Source organism: Bos mutus, chromosome 22 (genome assembly GCF_027580195.1).
Source record: "Bos mutus isolate GX-2022 chromosome 22, NWIPB_WYAK_1.1, whole genome shotgun sequence".
In the NCBI taxonomy this organism is placed as follows: Eukaryota; Metazoa; Chordata; class Mammalia; order Artiodactyla; family Bovidae; genus Bos; species Bos mutus.
The window spans coordinates 66628685-66647189 of NC_091638.1; the positions used below are offsets into that span (position 1 = coordinate 66628685).

Here is an 18505-nt window from a genome sequence, read left to right on the forward strand (position 1 = left end):
ATCAAGAGGCTCTTGAGTTCCTCTTCACTTTCTGCCATAAGGGTGGGGTCATCTGTATATCTGAGGTGATTGATATTTCTCCCGACAATCTTGATTCCAGCTTGTGCTTCTTCCAGCCCAGCGTTTCTCATGATGTACTCTGCATATAAGTTAAATAAGCAGGGTGACAATATACAGCCTTGACATATTCCTTTTCCTATTTGGAACCAGTCTGTTGTTCCATGTCCAGTTCTAACTGTTGCTTCCTGATCTGCATACAGGTTTCTCAAGAGGCAGGTCAGGTGGCCTGGTATTCCTCCCATCTCTTTCAGAATTTTCCAGTTTATTATGGTCCACACAGTCCAAGGCTTTGGCCTAGTCAATAAAGCAGAAATAGATTTTTTTCTGGAACTCTCTTGCTTTTTCCATGATCCATCAGATGTTGGTAATTTGATCTCTGGTTCCTCTGCCTTTTCTAAAACCAGCGTGAACATCTGGAAGTTCACAGTTCACGTACTGCTGAAGCCTGGCTTGGAGAATTTTGAGCATCACTTTACTAGCGTGTGAGATGAGTGCAATTGTGCAGTAGTTTGAGCATTCTTTGGCATTGCCTTTCTTAGCAATTGGAATGAAAACTGACCTTTTCCAGTCCTGTGGCCACTGCTGAGTTTTCCAAATTTGCTGGCACATTGAGTGCAGCACTTTCACAGCATCATCTTTCAGGATTTGAAATAGCTCAACTGGAATTCCATCACCTCCACTAGCTTTGTTCATAGTGATGCCTTGTAAGGCCCACTTGACTTCAATTTCCAGGATGTCTGGCTCTAGGTGAGTGATCACATCATCGTGATTACCTAGGTCATGAAGATCTTTTTTTGTACAGTTCTTCTGTGTATTCTTGCCACCTCTTCTTAATATCTTATGCTTCTGTTAGGTCCATACCATTTCTGTCCTTTATCGAGTGAGTCCATGTTTGCATGAAATGTTCCCTTGGTATCTCTAATTTTCTTGAGGAGATCTCTCGTCTTTCCCATTCTGTTGTTTTCCTCTATTTCTTTGCATTGATTGCTGAGGAAGGCTTTCTTATCTCTTCTTGCTATTCTTTGGAACTCTGCATTCAGATGCTTGTATCTTTCCTTTTCTCATTTGCTTTTTGCTTCTCTTCTTTTCACAGCTATTTCTAAGGCCTCTTCAGACAGCCATTTTGCTTTTTTGCATTTCTTTTCCATGGGGATGGTCTTGATCCCTGTCTCCTATACAATGTCAAGAACCTCCATCCATAGTTCATCAGGCACTCTATCTATCAGATCTAGGCCCTTAAATCTATTTCTCACTTCCACTGTATAATTATAAGGGATTTGATTTAGGTCATACCTGAATGGTCTAGTGGTTTTCCCTACTTTCTTCAATTTAAGTCTGAATTTGGCAATAAGGAGTTCGTGATCTGAGCCACAATCAGCTCCCGGTCTTGTTTTTGTTGACTGTATAGAGCTTCTCCATCTTTGGCTGCAAAGAATATAATCAACCTGATTTTAGTGTTGACCATCTGGTGATGTCCATGTGTAAAGTCTTCTCTTGTGTTGTTGGAAGAGGGAGTTTGCTATGACCAGAGCATTTTCTTGGCAAAACTCTATTAGTCTTTGCCCTGCTTCATTCTGTATTCCAAGGCCAAATTTGCCTGTTACTCCAGGTTTTCTTGACTTCCTACTTTTGCATTCCAGTCCCCTATAATGAAAAGGACATCTTTTTGGGGTGTTAGTTCTAGAAGGTCTTCATAAAACCATTCAGCTTCAGCTTCTTCAGCATTACTGGTCAGGGCATAGACTTGGATTACTGTGATACTGAATGGTTTGCCTTGGAAACGAACAGAGACCATTCTGTCGTTTTTGAGATTGCATCCAAGTACTGCATTTCAGACTCTCTTGTTGACCATGATGGCTACTCCATTTCTTCTAAGGGATTCCTGCCCGCAGTAGTAGATATAATGGTCATCTGAGTTAAATTCATCCATTCCACTCCATTTTAGTTCGCTGATTCCTAGAATGTCGACATTTACTCTTGCCATCTCCTGTCTGACCACTTCCAATCTGCCTTGATTCATGGACCTGACATTCCAGGTTCCTATGCAATATTGCTCTTTACAGCATGGGACCTTGCTTCTATCACCAGTCACACCCACAAATGGGTATTGTTTTTGCTTTGGCTCCATCCCTTCATTCTTTCTGGAGTTATTTCTCCACTGATCTCCAGTAGCATATTGGGCACCTACTGACCTGGGGAGTTCCTCTTTCAGTATCCTATCATTTTGCCTTTTCATACTGTTCATGGGGTTCTCAAGGCAAGAATCTGAAGTGGTTTGCCATTCCTTTCTCCAGTGGACCACATTCTATAACCAAATGTAGCGTTAGTGAAAATTTTCTGGAAATTTCTCTATGGCTTTTAGGGAAGGATGAGAATCATAAATGAGGTTTCATTCTTGACTCAGAGAAATATAATTCTACTTTTGAAATTTTACCCTCGAAGGCAGGCTCTTCATGGAGAGAAGGAAGGACGCACAGAGATAAAACTGGAAGGTAGGAAAGAGGCAGATGTTCAGATGCTGTGGTCTAATGAGAAGTACTCAATGAAGCAACTTCAGTAACTCCCTTTGAGGAAATTCTCAGTTGCTAAATAGTACTATCTAATCAAGACAGTATTTCAAGTAGTATATACTTCAAATAAATATATAGTTCAATGCTCCTAAACCTTAAAATCTCAGTAAGAGATTTAAGACTCAGCTGTAAATCTTAGATCTTTGCCTCAAAAACAAAGGCCTTGAGTGTAGCACTTACCCACACACATTTTGACATCATTCACAGTGAAGTCTGGATCTGGCATCCTATGAAACAAACACCAGTAAGTATAATGGGAAGCACAACTACTCTAGTCAGGGTGAGTTTTTTTTTAAAGAACTAAGAACTCCCCAGTCAAGCCCCATCAATCTTCAAATTGAGGATTAAAAAATATATTTTAAATATAAACATTTATACATATATAAACATATTTATACATATATAAACAGATGTACATATATATGTAGGAAAAAAGAATATATGAGAAAAGGTTAATAGGGATTATTCAGGGTGATAGATTTCAGGAGATTTAAATTTATTTTCTTTATAGTTCATCTATATTTTCTCATTTACATATAACACACTTCAGATAGTTTCAATGATCTATGCTTTGGATTATCAATACTGCATTGTCTATAGCCCTGTGTTTAATGTGGCCACTTTGCAGCCAAACCCAATCAGTGAACACTTACTTTATTCCAAGTCCATCGGAATTCTTGAAAATCAGAGGATCTCTTAAGCCACCCCGCTGGATATACTCTACGTTAAAATCTGTCACCATAAGAAAACAATTGTTAGAAAGGCCAAGAGGTTTAGCTGGAAAAAGATAAAAGGACCTACGTAATACGATAAGAGATTTCCACAATCATTCAGAATTTAACCAACAGGGGATAGTACTATTGAGTCACCTCATAAATCCCAAGCAGAAACCATATCCTGTGCCTTAACAGCCTAACATCTAATTCTGCCCCCTGCAATACACACCATGACATCCTTGTCAGTTTGCCAAAGAACGAGCTGCATGACACACACGGAGCTCAGTCATGGTGGAGCAGGTACATGCATAAAGGAATTGCTATTGAACTATTTTTAATTAAACCCAAACCAAGGGATAAGAGAAGGAAGAGGTCTTTAGGGGAAAAAATCCCAACATTCCTGTCCTAATAAACGCTTGCTTCTTCCAATATAGCAGAGAATGACTCATGGGGTAGGGCTGGGGGACCGGGGGAGGCTGGTGCATGAGTGGCATTGTGTAAGAAGAGAAAATAAAGATAAACAGCATCACAGCATTAACAGGCAGTATTTTGGCTGCAGACATGCTGAGCCCACAGCTCCCAGAGTCTACAACCTCCTACATCAAGTGGCTGCAGGTCTGAATCCAAATGATACTGACCTTTTCCTTCCATAAAAGTAACAAAATTTGCATTATATTTGTTGGTGTGGAGCTTCTCTTCCAAGTCAAAAGTTCTTTTTCCTTCAATTTCATCATCTGAAATGCCATCATCTTCATAGCGTCGTCGCATGGTACCACGCTGGGGAGAGAGGGACAGAAGGATGAAATCATACACCTTTTCAAGATTTTCACTTGCTACGTTAAGCATTCATTTGCCTTGCTTTGTAGATCTTTTTCTCAAATAAAGGTCAGCTAATATTCTCACAATGTATGAAATTTAAAATGAGTCACTAAGTTCCCCACTTGTAAATTTTACACTGCTAACTCTTTGAGCCTACAGATAAATTTACAACAAAAACCAAATGACCAAATAGGGCCTACTAAACATTTTTTTCTCCTGGCTGCACCACACAGCATATGAGATCTTAGTTCCCTGACTAGGGATTGAACCCACACCCCTTGCATTGGCAGCACAAAGTTTTAACCACTAGATCACCAGGATAAGTCCTATGAAACATTTTATTTATCTACCATCGTTTATCAGAGGGTGGACAAACTGTCTTTATAGACTTTACAGACCAGGATACAAAACATAATTTTTTTATGGGGAAGGCTACTTCTGGATTAGCTTTCTAAAACAACCTTTGAGAATAAACTAAAACATTTTAATTAATGAAGCAAAACCTCTTTTACAGCAGATAAAGTTAACCTAAACAACAGCATTCCAAAGAGCCGACCACCAATACTTAGCATTAAAGAGGTCTTCCCAAAGGAAAATATACGAATGGTCAACAAGCACATAAAAAGTGCTTAGGATCATTGGTCATTAGAAATAAATACCACAAAAATATACCACTTTACACCCAGCAGGATGGCTATTACCAAAAAAGGCAGACAATAACAAGTGTTGAAGAGAATGTGGAGAGACTGGAACCCTTACACAATGTTGATGGGAATGTAAAATATTGTAGCCATTTTGGAAAAGTTTGGCAGTTTCTCAAAACATTAAACAGTAAATCATGATTCAGCAATTCTCCTCCTAGGTGTATATCCAAAAGAATTAAAAACATATCTAAAATGCAGATGTTCACAGCAGAACATTATTTGTAACAGCCAAATGGCAGAAACAACCCAAATGTCAGTCAGTTGATGAACGGATTAACAAAATGTGGTATATTTACACACGGAATATTATTTGACCACAAAAAAGAACAAAGTACCGTTATGTGCTACACATGGACGAATCTTGAGAACAACATACTAAGTGAAAGATGCCAAACACAACAGACCGTGTATTACATAATTTCATTTTTTATTTTAATTTTTTGCTGTATAAACGATCTTTACTGTGTACAACAGGAAGTGGAAGAGGAGGAGCTATAACAGCTCTGGCTCCTGGGGCAGCTGCACACACTCAGTCACTACCCTCAAAAAGCCAGTTTCATTTTCATGAAATGTCCAGAATAGGCAAATCCACAGAGACACAAAGTAGATTAGTGGATGCTAGAGACTGGGGAGATGGAGGGATAGAAAGTAACTTAACAATGTGGGTTTCTTTGGGGAACAATTAAAAATGTTCTAGAACTAAACAGTGGTGACATCTGCACAACCTTGAATATACTAAAAACCACTGAGCTGTGCACTTTAAACAGGTGAATTTTATGGTATGTGAATTATCTTGGTAAGCTGCCTGTTTTAATTTTTTTCTTAAGATAACATGTTGCTCATGCTGCAAATTTACCTTTTGGTATAGTTTACTTTAGCCAGTATTAAAATTTGCTGAAATTTCTGTAACACATGGGACAACTTGTGTGAGGCAACGGTAAAGGAGCCCAACTCCAGGGTGTACTGTGCTTAGTCGCTCCATTGTGTCCAACTCTTTGCAACCCCATGGACTGCAGTCCACCAGGCTCCTCTGTCTAGGGGGATTCTCCAGGCAAGAACATTGGAGTCGGTTGCATGCCCTCCTCAAGGGATCTTCCCAACCCAGGTCTCCCACAGTGCAGGCAGATTCTTCACCACCTGAGCCACCAGGGAAGCCCTGTTCACATAAAACCCCAGGGTTCAAGATATTGGGGAAAGATGCGTGTGTCATGGGAGAAAATCAGAAGCGGAATCTCAGAAGGAAGACTAGCAAAAGAAGGATTTTCAGAGAGACATTCCATGGCTTCCTTCCAATCTAACTTGAGCCCCACATACAGCTAAAGGTAAGAGCTATGGTCCCACTGGAAGAAGCACAGCAGGGAGGGAGAGAAAGAACACACTCCACTACTTACACAAGGGCCTGCCTGGCCCAGACCCTACCACCACCTGGTTACACCCAAGTGGAGCTCCTCACTTTACCTTTCCCATATCCCTCTGAGTATTAAAATAGTTAAACGAAGAAAAAATATCTACCACCCCACTCAGAATACCCCTCTCCCAATCAACACAAACAGAAGAAAACAGGGAGCACAGCATGCCTTGGGTTAAAAAAAAAATAAAACTGGGAATGGAAAAAGAGGCTGGTTTGGTCCTTAGATTCCTGGTGAGGTTCCCCGCAGCCTCTGCTGCCCATTCCCACGCCTGCTGCGGTGCTCATCAACTGAGGTTCCAACGGGTAGGGGAGGTCCAGGTGGGAAGGAGTATGGATTTGGGGACTGAGGTGCCGAAGGCCCCCACCCCAGTATGTGCTAAGAACAACCAAACCTAGAATTTAAATACTGATGATCTAGAATCGATTACACAGCACCAGAATTTATATAAACACGTTAAGAAAATGAGACACTGGAGAAAAGTCTCTTAGGGAATGGGACAAGGGAAAGAGCAGAAATAAGAAATTAAAATTAAAGTAAATAAAACTGATGGTTACACACCAGAGGAGAGCGAGATTCAATTTACCAGTTTTAGGTAGAAACACTGATGAATACCTGTTATCTTTTCCAAGTTTGGCAAAAAAAAAAAAACCCTTATAACACTCTTACCTAGCAGTTTGTTGCCATAAGTCACATCTTAAAGGCCAAAAGATCTATTTTTAGTAGACCTCTTACTCTAAAAATGCCACCAATGCTCAAAAATACTTTTAGGTACTTTTATATTTGAAGGGAGGCTGGTTATTTTCGCTGACAATTTCTTAAATGGGTTTGTGTTTTGAAAGGCATCACTCAGTTCTCTTCCTCACCTTATTTCACATGTGTCTTAGAAAAGAACTCCAAAAGATGAGTTCCAAGCATGTCAAAAAGCAAGAGAAATACCACTGAAATAAATATGGTTTCCCACAACAATCATTTTTAGAAAGCATTCATTTGCACACAGAAATAACCTCCTCACATACAAGGTCAATTAATTTATGACAAAGGAGGCAAGAACACATAACAGGGAAAGGACAGTCTCTTCAATACATGGCGTTGGGAAAAGCGGACAGCTACACACGAAAGAACGAAACTGAACCACTACCTTTTACCATACACAAAAATTAACTCAAAATGGTTCAAAGACTTAAATATAAATCTGAAACCATTAAACTTCTAGGCAATAGCTCCTTGACATTAGCCTTAGCAATTTCTTTTTGGATCTGACTCCAAAGGCAAGGGAAAACAAAAACAAAAATAAACAAATGGCAATATATGTGTGTGTGTAGACACACACACAGTGAATCAGACTGATTATATTCTTTGCAGCCGAAGATAGAGAAGCTCTGTATAGTCAGCAAAAACAAGACCTGGAGCTGACTATGGCTCAGATCATCAGCTCTTTATTGCAAAATTCAGGCTCAAATTGAAGAAAGTAGGGGGAATCACTAGGCCATTCATGTATGACCTAAGAGGTGATGAATAGATTCAAGGGATTAAATCTGGTAGACAAAGTGCCTGAAAAACTATGGATGGAGGTTCGTAACACTGTTCAGGAGGTGGTGACCAAAACCATCCCCAAGAAAAAGAAATGCAAGAAGGCAAAGTGGTTGTCTGAGAAGGCCTTACATATACCTGAGAAAAGAAAATTGAAAGGCAAAGGAGAAAGGGAAAGATATATCTAATTGAATGCAGAGTTCCAGAAACAGCAAGGAGAGATAAGAAAGCCTTCTTAAGTGGAAAATGCAAAGAAACAGAGGAAAAAAACAGAATGGGAAAGACTAGAGATCTCTTTAAGAAAACTGGAGATACCAAGGGAACATTTCATGCAAAGACGGGCACAATAAAGGACAAAATTGGCAAGGACTAACAGAAGCAGAAGAGATTAAGAAAAGGTGGCAAATATACATGGAAGAACTGTACAAGAAAGCTTTTAAGGATTCAGACAACCATGAGGGTATGGTCAATCACCCAGAGTTAGACATCTTGGAGTGTGAAGTAAAGTGGGCCCTAGGAAGCATTACTACAAACAAAGCTAGTGGAAGTGATGGAGTTTCAGCTGAGCTATTTCAAATCTTAAAAGATGATGCTGTTAAAGTGCTGCACTCAATATGCCAGCAAATTTGGAAAACTCAGCAGTGGCTACAGGATTGGAAAAGTCAGTTTTCATTCCAATCCCAAAGAAAAGCAATACCAAAGAAAGCTCAAATTATCACACAATTGTACTTCTTTCACATGCCAGCAAGATTATGCTCAAAATCCTTCAAGCTAGGCTTCAGCAGTACGTGACCCAAGAACTTCCAGCTGTACAAGCTAGATTTAGAATAGGCAGAGGAATCAGAGATCAAATTACCAGCATCTGTCAAAATCATAGAAAAAGCAAGGGAATTTCAAAAAAAACATCTACTTCTGGTTCACTGACTATGGTAATGCCTATGATTGTGTGGATCAAAACAAACTGTGGGAATATTCTTAATAAGATGGGAGTGCCAGATCACATTACCTGCCTCCTGAGAAACCTATATGCAGGACAAGCAGCAACAGTTACAACTAGACATGGAACAATGGATTGGTTCAAAATTGGGAAAGGAGTACTTGAAGGCTGTATATTGTCACACTGCTTATTTAACTTATACGCAGAGTATATCATGAGAAATGCTGGGCTGGATGAAGTACAAGCTGGAATCAAGATTGTGGGGAGAAATATCAATAACCTCAAATATGCAAATGATACCACTTTAATGGCAGAAAGTGAAGAGGTTCTGAAGAGCCTTTTGATGAAGGTGAAAGACGAGAGTGAAAAAGCTGGTTTAAAACTCAACTTTCAAAAAGTGAAGATCATGGCATCTGGTCCTATAACTACATGGCAAATAGATGGGGAAAATGTGGAAACTGTCAGATTTCATTTTCTTGGGCTCCAAAATCAATGCAGACGGTGACTGCAGCCACACTTGAAATTAAAAGATGCTTGGCTCCCTGGAAGAATAGCTATGACAAACATAGACAGTGTATTAAAAAGTAGAGATATCATTTTGCCAACAGAGGTCTGTGTAGTCAAAGCTATGGTTTTTCTAGCAGTCATGTATGGATGTGAGAGTTGGATCATAAAGGAGGCTGAGAGCTGAAAAAACTGATGCTTTTGAACTGTGGTAAGTCAACCCTGAATATTCACTGGAAGAACTGGTGCTGAAGCTGGAGCTCCAATACTTTGGCCACCTGATGCAAAGAGCTGACTCACTGGAAAAGACCCTGATGCTGGGGAAGATTGAGGGCAAGAGAAGAGGGCGAGAGAGAATGAGATGGTTGAATGACATTACTGACTCAATGGAAGTAAGTTTGAGCAAACTCAGGGAGATGGTGAAGGACAGGGAAGCCTGGAGTGCTGCAGTCCATGGGGTGGCAAAGAGTTGGACACAACTTAGGGACTGAGCAATATATCCATACAATGGAATATGGTTAAGCAATAATACAAGGGAGTGAAGTACTGAGAAATGCTGCAACCACAGATGAACTTCGACAAAAACACTAAGTGAAATAAGCTAATTACAAAAGACCATACATTTTATGATTGCCTTTATCTGATGTACAGAATAGGCAAATCTATAAAGACATAGGCTGGAGAGAAGAGAGATGGGGAGTAACTGCTAATGTGTACTGGGGTAATGAAAATATTTTAGAATTAGATACTAGTAATGTTTTCACAGAGGACTTCCCTGGTGGCTCAGACAGTAAAGAAAGCATCTGCCTACAACGTGGGAGACCTGGGTTCGATCCCTGGGTTGGGAAGATCCCCTGGAGAAGGAAATGGCAACCCACTCCAGTACTCTTGCCTGGAAAATTCCGTGGATGGAGGAGCCTGGTAGGCTTCAGTCCATGGGGTCCCAAATAGTTGGACACGACTGATCGACTTGAATGTTTTCACAACTTTGTAGATCTACTAAAAACTCCTGAATTGTGCACTTTATTATTATTTAAAAAAATATTTGGCTGCGTTGGGTCTGAATTGCAGTATGTGGCATCTGCACTCTTTGTTGCGGTATGCGAGCTCTTAGTGGTGGCATGTGGATCTAGTTCCCTGAACAAGACTGAACCCAGGCCCCCTGTGCTGGGAATGTGGAGTCTTAGCCACTGGACCACCAGGGAACTCCCTGAGTTGTACACTTTAAAAGAGTGAATTGAATAGCATATGAATTCTATCTCAATACAAAATAATGATGGGCAGTCTATAACAGAAAAAAGCTTAATACAATGCACATATTTAAGTAAAGCAATGTATTTTTACGATATAAGAATAAAGTCTGACACAGACCAAATCTTGCGTAATAACATTTTTTGAGAAAGCACAATTTTTTTCTAAATTTTCATCGCCATTTCAGTTGACTTGATACGAAAGGACACATAGATAAATGACTAAAAAAAGCTCTTAAGTATCAGGAACCACCATGCTGTGCCAGAAACGCAAAAGCAGTCTGTTAGTTCTGAGAATTTCCACTCCATCGACTAAGGTCATTCACCACATTAACAGATTAAAGGAGAAAAATTAAACGATCAGCTAGATCTGAGCTGTCCAAAATGTTAGCTGCTAGTCACACGTAGCTGTAAGACTTAAGTTTATTAAGATTAAAAACATTTTCAACAAACGATGCAAGGGAAACTAGGTATCTGCCTGCAAGAGAATGTGTTAGACCTTTACCTTAAACCATTTCATTTAGTACAAAAAATTAACTCAAAACACATCAAAGACCTCAACATAACAGCTAAAACTATAAAATTCTTAGAAGTAAACAAGGGAAAATCTTCACAGCATTAGCTTTAAAGAGGACTTTTTTAATGACATCAAAAGCAAAAGGAAAAAAAACAGGTAAACTGGACTTCATCAAAATTTGTAAAATTTGTACAAAAAACACTATCAACAGAGTGAAAAGAAACCGTAGGAGAAAATACCTGCAAACCATACATCTGACATGGGATCTAGCATATATAAAGGACTCTTACAATTCAACAACAAAAGAAACAACCCGATTCAAAAATGGGCAAAGGACTTAATAGGAATTTCTCCAAAGAAGACACCCAAATGGTCAATACGCACTGGAAAAGATGCCAAACATCACCACAAATCAAACCCATAGTGAGATACTACTTCACATCCATTGAGATTCCTATCACCAAAAAAGAAAAAACAAAAAACAAACAAAAAAAACCCACAAAATAACAAGAGTTATCAAGGAAGTGGGGAACTAGAACGCTTATGCATTGCTGGTTGCAGCCTGTGTGAAAAAGAAGTACAGCAATTCCTCAAAAAATTTAACACAGAATTGCCATATGACCCAGTAATTCTACTTCTAGAACCAAAAGAAAACAACCAAAAGCAGGGACTCAGACACTACACCACCAGTGTTCATAATGCCAAAATTATTATTTTTTTTGACGGTCAAAAAAAAAAAAGATGGCAACAGCCCCAAATTTCCATTGACAGATAAAATGTAGTATTTATATATACAACAAAATATTATTCAGCTATAAAATGAAATGGAGATCTGACACGTGCAGCAACATGGGTAAACCCTGAAGACATTATGCTAAGTGCAACAGGTCAGACAAAAAGATATTGTATGATTCCACTTATGAGGTACCTAAAGTAGACAATTCATAGAGACAGAAAGAGATTAGAGATTACCAGGGGCTGGGGGGAGGAGGAATGGGAAGTTACAGTTTTACGATTATACAATTTCTATCTGGGGTAATTTTGTTTTGGAAACAGTAACGATGGCAGCACAATACTCTGAATTAACACCACTGAATTAATTTGCTTAAAATGGTTAGAATGGCAAGTTTTGTTGCAAATATCTTACAATTTCTAAAAATAATGCAATATATCAAAAATCTCCCTTTAAGAGTCACTGTATAATTCCTTCATTTTATATCAAATAGGTTTTGCCTACGGTAACTTCTGAGAATCAGGAAATATGGTGGAATTATTTTACAAAGAAGAAAGGTAAAACTGACCTAAGTTTACCCTTTTAGAAAACAGAAAAACAAGAAAGCTGAACTATCTAAAGGGAGAGCTTATCCCTTGTCAATTCTACTACAGACACTTTACTGTGTGATCTTAGGCAGTTAAGTGAATCATTTAACCTCTCTAGATCCTAATTTTCCCTTGGAGGTAAATAATACAAGGTCCCTCTGTGCTCTACAATAAAGTCCTCACCACCTGATTCTCAGCCTTGCTCTCTCTTACCTTATACTGTGTTCACATTTTGCTGACCCATAGCCCCCCCTCTGTCCTGACCAGGGACACTGAGAGGCACGAGTGGTGGGTTGGCAGGACAGCCCTCCAAGGGACTTCCACATCATCCTCCTGTCCTCCCCACGCACCGCCCCCCGCCATATTAAACAAATCTCCGTGTATCTCAATCAACCAGATGTTAGGGCAGTTATTTCTGGAGGGCTTAGGCAATTACCATTCCCCAAGGGATCAAAGGAGTCAAGAGAATGAAGAAATTGTATAAAGTATGAAAAGGCAGTTGCTTTTTAATTAATAACACCCAGAAGGGCTACTGCTTTGAAGGTGAACTATGATGCCAGGACAAAGCAACAGTAGTAACAGCAGTTAACATTCCAGTGTTGACTATGTGCCAAGTACTGTAACAAGCATTCTGCATGTATTAACACATGTAAGGATACTATCCTCTCTTTTGTATGACAAAAGGCAAATGAAGGACAGAAGTAACCTGCCCAAGTTACAAAGCTATTAAGTGGTACAGCTGGGACTGGAACCCAATTCTAAAACCTGTGGTCTTAACCACTACTCTCTCTACTACTGAAATCACTAAGCAACGAACTCTGGCCAGACCAGGGGCTTGGGGCAGCTGAAGTAACTGTCACAGGAGGAGATCCCAGACAAATGAAATGGCTCTGGCAGAGCAAGGAGGTGAAGTGGTGGGGCTGTTGACAACGAAGCAGTCTATCAACCAGAACACCATGCCTGGTACAAAGATCAGCAAAATATCTTCCCAAGGGAGGGAGGTTTCTGATACGTGCTAAGGGATACAACATTTCCTTTAAATGTTATTTAACATTTCACCAATCCTAACTTCTAATTCTAGCTTTTACTTAACTTCCTGGACATTCAGTTATTTTGGCTGAAATAAAAATATTGCAATTTCTAACCACAGACCACTTTACATCAAAGAGTGCTTTGAACCTAGTACGTTTATTATATATGCTAATTAAAATTTGTTTTCATTCTCTATATTTGTAGTCAGGGACATTTATCACACACTTTCTGTAAAGATGACGTTGCCAACATTTTTTTTTTAAACCAAGATTCACATTTCCTACTGTCTCTAAGTTCTGATCTGAGGCAGATCTACCTCACTACCTTAGAGAAAAGTTTTAATTACACAGCCTCTTTGCTGGTGACGGTATAAGAAGCCAAGTAACAAGTGTATTTTCATGTCCCACATCATGATACTGCTTTAAAGAAAAAGTTTGGGGGCATCTTTTTATCAATTTATAAAGCGATACAGATTACATCTGAACCTTTCCAACACACACCAAATCCCTACTTGATAAGTGCTTAATAAGCTCTTATACATCTTCAAAGAAAGAAGCAAGCTCAGGTTCTCAACTGGTCCCCTTCACAAAAGTATGACTACATATATATCCTAAAAATCAACTAAGCTTGAAGGTGTTGTTCTCATTTTCTTTCTTTCCATATTTTTGAAAACCCGATATTACTGTAAGATCACACAATGGGGCAGGTACATATGTAGATGAATCACTGCCTACCACCTTTCTATGTGTGTACATGTGTTTGTGATATAAAAATTATTTGAACACTTACTCATTCATAAAACAGGGCACTCATTATGGAGTTAAAGCCAGATGCTCTGCATACAAAGATAAAAGGCACAGTCTAGCGCTAAGATTTCTGGCCAGTAGGGGGAGACAGACATGTAAGTAAATTACAGTATTACCATTAATGTGATATGCATTAAGACAGGTAGGTACAGAATTTATGAAAGTCCAAGAGGAAGGAGTAGTAGAATGGTTGGTGAAGGCTCGACTTAAGAGAAGAAATGTTTTCTCATTCAATATAACTTTACTGGACATCTACCAAGTGCCAAGGACTACGGATATAGATTCTATATTGCTCCTCTGTAGCAGTGACTCTGTAGCCTTTGAACTGCAGTGCTGGAGAAGACTCTTAAGAGTCCTTTGGACTGAAAGGAGATTAAACCAGTCAATCCTAAAGGAAATCAACCTTGAATATTTATTAGAAGGACTGATGCTGAAACCGAAGCAGCAATACACTGGCCACCTGATGCAAAGGGCCGACTCATTAGAAAAGACCCTAATGCCGGGAAAGATTGAAGGCAGGAGAAAGGGACAACAGAGGATGAGATGGATGGATGGGATTACTGACTCAATGGACATGAATTTGAGCAAGCTCCATGAGATTGTGAAGGACAGGGAAGCCTGGCGTGCTGCAGTCCATGGAGTCGCAAAGAGTCGGACACGACTGAGCAACTGAACTGAACTAAACTCCTCCCCACTGGGTTACTGAGACTCTCCTTAACAGAGGGTGAATATCATTTTTCAAAAATAAAAGTTGTTTGTTTAGAAAAATGTGGTAACTTCATTACATCTCATGAGATTTTAATGGCAACGTCCTAAGGTAGTACAGAAACAGGAGGAATCACTGCCTTACAGTGACTAACCCTTGGGCCCATTTCTACCTTTAGATGACACACCCGCTGCCCCTAAAATAGTAAGAGGCTTGAGGACAAGGATAAAGGAAGACACATGCTTAATTTTAACACAACTGCGTTACTGTATTACAAAGAACGTGTACTTATCAACTACATAGCTGAAAAGCTTGCATTTCTTTTGTTGACAGTTCAGCCTCCAAATATTTCTGGGCTAACTGAAGATCAACTTATGCAGAGACCAACAGCACAAAGAACATTTTCTATATATACAAAACATTAGCAGATCACAGTAATTCCAACAAGACAGAGTAATCCATAAATAGAAATTTGGCAAGAAGTTTATTCACATCTAAGTCTCTGATTTTAAAAAAAGAAAAAAAGACAGCTGAGAAGGCAGAATGCTCAAAAGGAGAGGGATATACAACACAAAGTGAACTTCTCCCCTAAAGTTCCCTCAGAACTAATGTCAAATACTTAGTATGTACAGAATGATCCTAAAATCCTGAGTCAGGATACACTTACTCAACCACAAATATGTCCTCCAAAAACCCAACTGGCTGAGAAATGAGTTACAGTGCTGGATCTCTGCCATCAACACCCCCTGCTTTTCTGCATACTGTTTGGAATAATCAACTGTTCAGTGTGCTTGCTGCACAACTAATCATGATGGTGCCACAATTCTATAAGAGAAAAAACTGGTGTAAGCAGCAAAATCAGTCTGTGAAATTCAGGATGAAGACAGGCATCCCAACACCATCCTGAAGAGAAATAATCTGAGTTCAGACATTACAGAAAAAGCACATTTTCATTCCCCTAAAGGTTTTTACTAGAATATACATACATACACTTCTCTTCTTGGATACTGGCAAAAGCAGTACTCAGCAATATTACATGTTCTACCAACATGCAAATTTTCAGTTTATCCTCTAAAAGAAGCCCAGTCAAACCATCAAAGAAACTGGAAATAACAGCATTTGTCAATGTCCAAGTCACCTTGGGGGTTTTACTTCTTAAGTAGCTGGGAAAAAGAGATGTGTAATTCCTCACTCTCCTTTCTGTCCCACTCTCAAATCTTCACCTCCTTCTTGTAACCACAGAATGCTTCTTAAACTTAGCACTCTTACTCTCTGACATTCAAAAGTTACTCTGAGTTAAGTGAAATCATTATCTAAAAGGAATATAAAATGTTTGCTTTTTCTAATTTTTATCTCCCAGAGCAGAAAAGGGAATTTTGGAAGGACTGATCATTAGGAAATAATCTTCAAATTATTCACACATAAAGAAAATGGAAAATACCACCCACTAAAAATGGAAACAATAATGAACTCAGAAATATTCAGTTTGTCCTTCAACTCAACAAATGTCTTAACTTATTTTCATTAGCCAATGAACATCCTCTGAGATTCAAATAGTCCCTGAACACCTATGTTTACTGCCTGGTTTGTTTCTATAGCAACAGACACCTAGAATGCAGAAACAAAGATAATGCCTAATTTCTTCACCATCTTCTGTAAGTGATGCAACTGTAAGTCATTAGTATGATAGATGGCACAAGCAGAGCATTTCCAGTTCCTGGAAGGTAAAGATTAGTGTATCTGTTGGGCAAAACAATTTATAGAAAAAGATAAAGCCCCTAAAAGTTTACCTCAAATTTAAAAGGGAAGTAAGAACAATCTGCCAGTCACTAAGAAAGGTACAGTGACCCTGAAAGGACAGCTGATTTTGGAAAACATTAACTCTACTTACTCAGTAAATAATATGAACCATTAAAGGTGTCACACACACTGCTTCTCCTAAATTTTAGGTGAGTTAGGGGAGACAGCAAGCAGTCACTTAAAGCCAGAAGACAGTCCATAAACGCACCTATTTCCAGTCTTGCTATATTCCTCTAATCAACATGTATTTCTCTATGGCCCTCCTCTCTGGAGCTCTGACTAATGCTTTGATTCATAGACAAAGCTCAATCTCTTAACCAACACATGACTTCTTTCAAACTGTCAAATCTGAGATTTAGAGGAGTCATGAAATTCCATGTTAAGGAGCAGGAGCTCTGAAAGGAACTGGCAAACAATCAAAAGCTGGTATTTTACAATATCCCTCACAGACACATATACTCTTCCTCTCCCCACTGCCATGGCCGCATTAGAATCCTGGCAAGACCACTTCCCATCTTTCAGTCATTCATTTGTGTCGACTAAGGTTAAGGCACAGAAAATTGAGTCTTCACTTCTGAACTGACCTAGGAATGTAGTAGAAGAGTGGCAAAGTAACCCACTGCACTAAGAAGCCCAACAGCAAAAGGAAAACTCAATAAAGCAGTTATACTCAAGCTAAGAGAGAAACCAATAATGCAAGTTAATGACGAGGTTTGCTAAATTCCTCCAGACATTTAAAACATTGCCAATCACTTCCCAACCAAGCGAACATTCTGAGAAAAATTCACCTGCAGGTATGACCCCATTTATTACTTATTATCTTCAGCAAAACTACATAAGGAGAACAAAGCAACCGGAGTTGGAGTAGGTGTCGGCCTGGGTCTAGATACTGGTACTCTGAGCTCTGAATTCCCTAAGCTTTCATTTTCTTGTGTGAATATGTCAATAATTTCACTTAATTCTTGACACCACAGGATTGTGGTGAGGTTTAAATGTACATATGCAAAAACACTCTGCAAACTGTAAAGTGCCCTATCAGTTCAGTTCAGTCCTCAGTTGTGCACAACTCTTTGCGACCCCATGGACTGCAGCACACCAGGATTCCCTGTCCACCACCAACTCCCCAAGCTTGCTCAAACTCATGTCCACTGAGTCAGTGAAGCCATCCAGCCATCTCACCCTCTGTCTTCCCCCTCTCCTCCTGCCTTCAATCTTTCGCAGCATCAGGGTCTTTTCCAATGAGTGCCCTATACAAAGAGGCTAAATGGAGTAGTGGCAGAGTCTAGGGTTCAAATAACAGTTCTGCCTCTCACTGTGTAAGAGCCACTTAACTAACAATTAAAAGAGAAGCCATGGCACAGGACTGGATGAGGGTTAAGAGAGATAAAAGACATAAAATAGCTGGCATGAGCTCAAAAAGTATTAAGAATTCTGGTTTTCAACAGGAATCAACACTGGATTGGGAAATAACCATCTTGCCCAAAAAGAGTGATTTGGTTTACGTGGCTAGAGACAAGTCCTACTTGACATGCCTTTTCTCATATAGCATTAAACAATGGATAAGGGTTTCTCCTTCTTTATCATCCCAGGTGGCAGACTTCTAATAAGTTTTCTAAGCCTAACCCTCTCAGGAGCTCTTTCATGGTTCCACCATCTCTAAATCTTCTTATACCAAATACCTAATCCTAGGGATAAAATTTCACAAACTCCAACAACTGTACCCTGTTCATCCCCACACTGCCAGCTCTTTTAATTTAATATAAGTGGTCATTCCTGGAAGGTGTTATTTAGGAGAAGCCTAAGTGGTAGAGTTGGTTCTACT

General features: G+C 39.4%; 1 protein-coding gene across 3 annotated transcripts in view; it reads right to left on the reverse strand.

Annotated features, from left to right (window-relative positions):
• The window catches only part of KDM2A (lysine demethylase 2A), a 91079-nt gene that overhangs the window by 38115 nt on the left and 34459 nt on the right, over positions 1–18505 (reverse strand). For all 3 annotated transcript variants that reach the window (XM_070359791.1, XM_070359789.1, XM_070359790.1), the window contains exons 3-5: positions 3985–4123; positions 3284–3362; positions 2811–2857 (exon numbers count right to left, since the gene is read on the reverse strand). In XM_070359791.1, the coding sequence (XP_070215892.1) occupies positions 2811–2857; positions 3284–3362; positions 3985–4123 (265 nt within the window). The remainder of the gene's footprint in view (positions 1–2810; positions 2858–3283; positions 3363–3984; positions 4124–18505) is intronic.